At 40.5% G+C, this 1,655-nt stretch overlaps 2 protein-coding genes across 2 annotated transcripts in view; both read left to right on the top strand.

The window, feature by feature from the left end:
- The window catches only part of LOC119414847 (acyl-CoA-binding domain-containing protein 5-B), a 162,663-nt gene that overhangs the window by 128,104 nt on the left and 32,904 nt on the right, over positions 1 to 1,655 (top strand). The window lies entirely within an intron of this gene.
- The window catches only part of LOC119414935 (ras-related protein Rab-18), a gene marked incomplete at its 5' end in the record, with an annotated part of 4,329 nt that continues 2,879 nt past the window's right edge, over positions 206 to 1,655 (top strand). Inside the window, 4 exon segments of the mRNA XM_037682054.1 lie at positions 206 to 267; positions 730 to 802; positions 932 to 1,050; positions 1,213 to 1,279. Coding sequence (XP_037537982.1) covers positions 206 to 267; positions 730 to 802; positions 932 to 1,050; positions 1,213 to 1,279 — 321 coding nt within the window.

Genomic DNA, 1,655 nt, shown 5'->3' on the forward strand with positions numbered 1-1,655 from the left:
AACATGAGTTCAGGAAACGTGCTAACACACAAACATGAGTTCAGGAAACGTGCTAACATCAAAACATGAGTTCAGGAAACGTGGTAACATAAAAACATGAGTTCAGGAAACGTGGTAACATAAAAACATGAGTTCAGGAAACGTGCTAACACACAAACATGAGTTCAGGAAACTTAACGTGACTTTGTGTTCTCGTGACTCCAAGGTGTGGACTTCAAAGTGAAGACTCTCTCAGTAGAAGGGAACAAAGCCAAACTAGCTATTTGGGTAAGTCCTAATGTTGTTTGTCTGACAGGAAAAACATAAACTTTTAACCAACAATATTCAGTCAGGTCATCTGGATGGTATCTTTTTTTGCTGATACGTTTCATCCAAAGGACTTCTTTGATCTGGCTCCTAAGCTCAAAGAAGTCCTTTGGATGAAGCTTCTCAGCCATAAAAAGATACCATCCAGATGACCTGATGAACATCGTTAATTTTATACCTGGAATAATTGAGCATGAAGTTTTTGGTTTTCGCCACGAGGCGGCGAAATTCACAGCAGCTTGAGAGCAGAAAGAAAACCTGGTTTTCTAAATGGGTCAGTGGCTGAAATAATAGTGAACCTTCAACCTGTGTCTGCCGTTGTGTTACAAATGATGTACGACGGGTGTTCAGGGTGTTTATTAGGAACAACTGCACTGCAGTGTCTTAAAACGTTGTCTTGTTTTGTCTATTTGTCTTGTTTAGGACACAGCGGGGCAGGAACGGTTTCGCACTCTGACGCCCAGTTACTACCGCGGCGCGCAGGGAGTCATACTCGGTGAATAGATCAGTCAAAACTCAAAAGGATCTTTGCTCTTGTTCCCTTTCTCCTGTTTGGTTCTACGACATGATGCTTTGCTGGGTCTGGGCATGGATCTGTGCTAACGTTGAGCTCTTGATTTCACAGTTTACGATGTCACGAGACGTGACTCCTTCACGAAACTTGAAAACTGGCTGAATGAGTTGGAAACCTACACAACGCGTAATGACATTGTGAAAATGTTGGTCGGGAACAAAATAGATAAGGTGAGATAAACGTACATCCTTCATTGGAGGTGACTGGTTCCATTTTCTGGGTTTGACTCTTATTTTACTGATTTATTTTTCTATTTCTACTTTTTATTTTCTAGACAGTGAGCAGAACTTTGACTGTGTGTTTCTTTTTTAACCCACCGGGTGTGTTTTCAGTCTGACCGTGAAGTGGACAGAAACGAAGGACTGAAATTTGCCAGGAAGCACTCAATGCTTTTTATTGGTAAGAACTGGTCTCATCTATGTATGTATATGTGTATATACAAACCGGATTCCAAAAAAGTTGGGACACTAAACAAATTGTGAATAAAAACTGAATGCAATGATGTGGAGGTGCCAACATCTAATATTTTATTCAGAATAGAACACAAATCACAGATCAAAAGTTTAAACTGAGAGAATGTATCATTTTAAGGGAAAAATCTGTTGTTTCCAAATTTCATGGCGTCAACAAATCCCAAAAAAGTTGGGACAAGTCCATTTTTACCACTGTGTGGCATCCCCCCTTCTTCTTCCAACACTCAACAGACGTCTGGGGACAGAGGAGACCAGTTTCTCAAGTTTAGAAATAGGAATGCTCTCCCATTCATGTCTAATAC

This window comes from Nematolebias whitei, chromosome 9 (genome assembly GCF_014905685.2).
Source record: "Nematolebias whitei isolate Nwh7 chromosome 9, NemWhi1, whole genome shotgun sequence".
Taxonomy (NCBI): domain Eukaryota; kingdom Metazoa; phylum Chordata; class Actinopteri; order Cyprinodontiformes; family Rivulidae; genus Nematolebias; species Nematolebias whitei.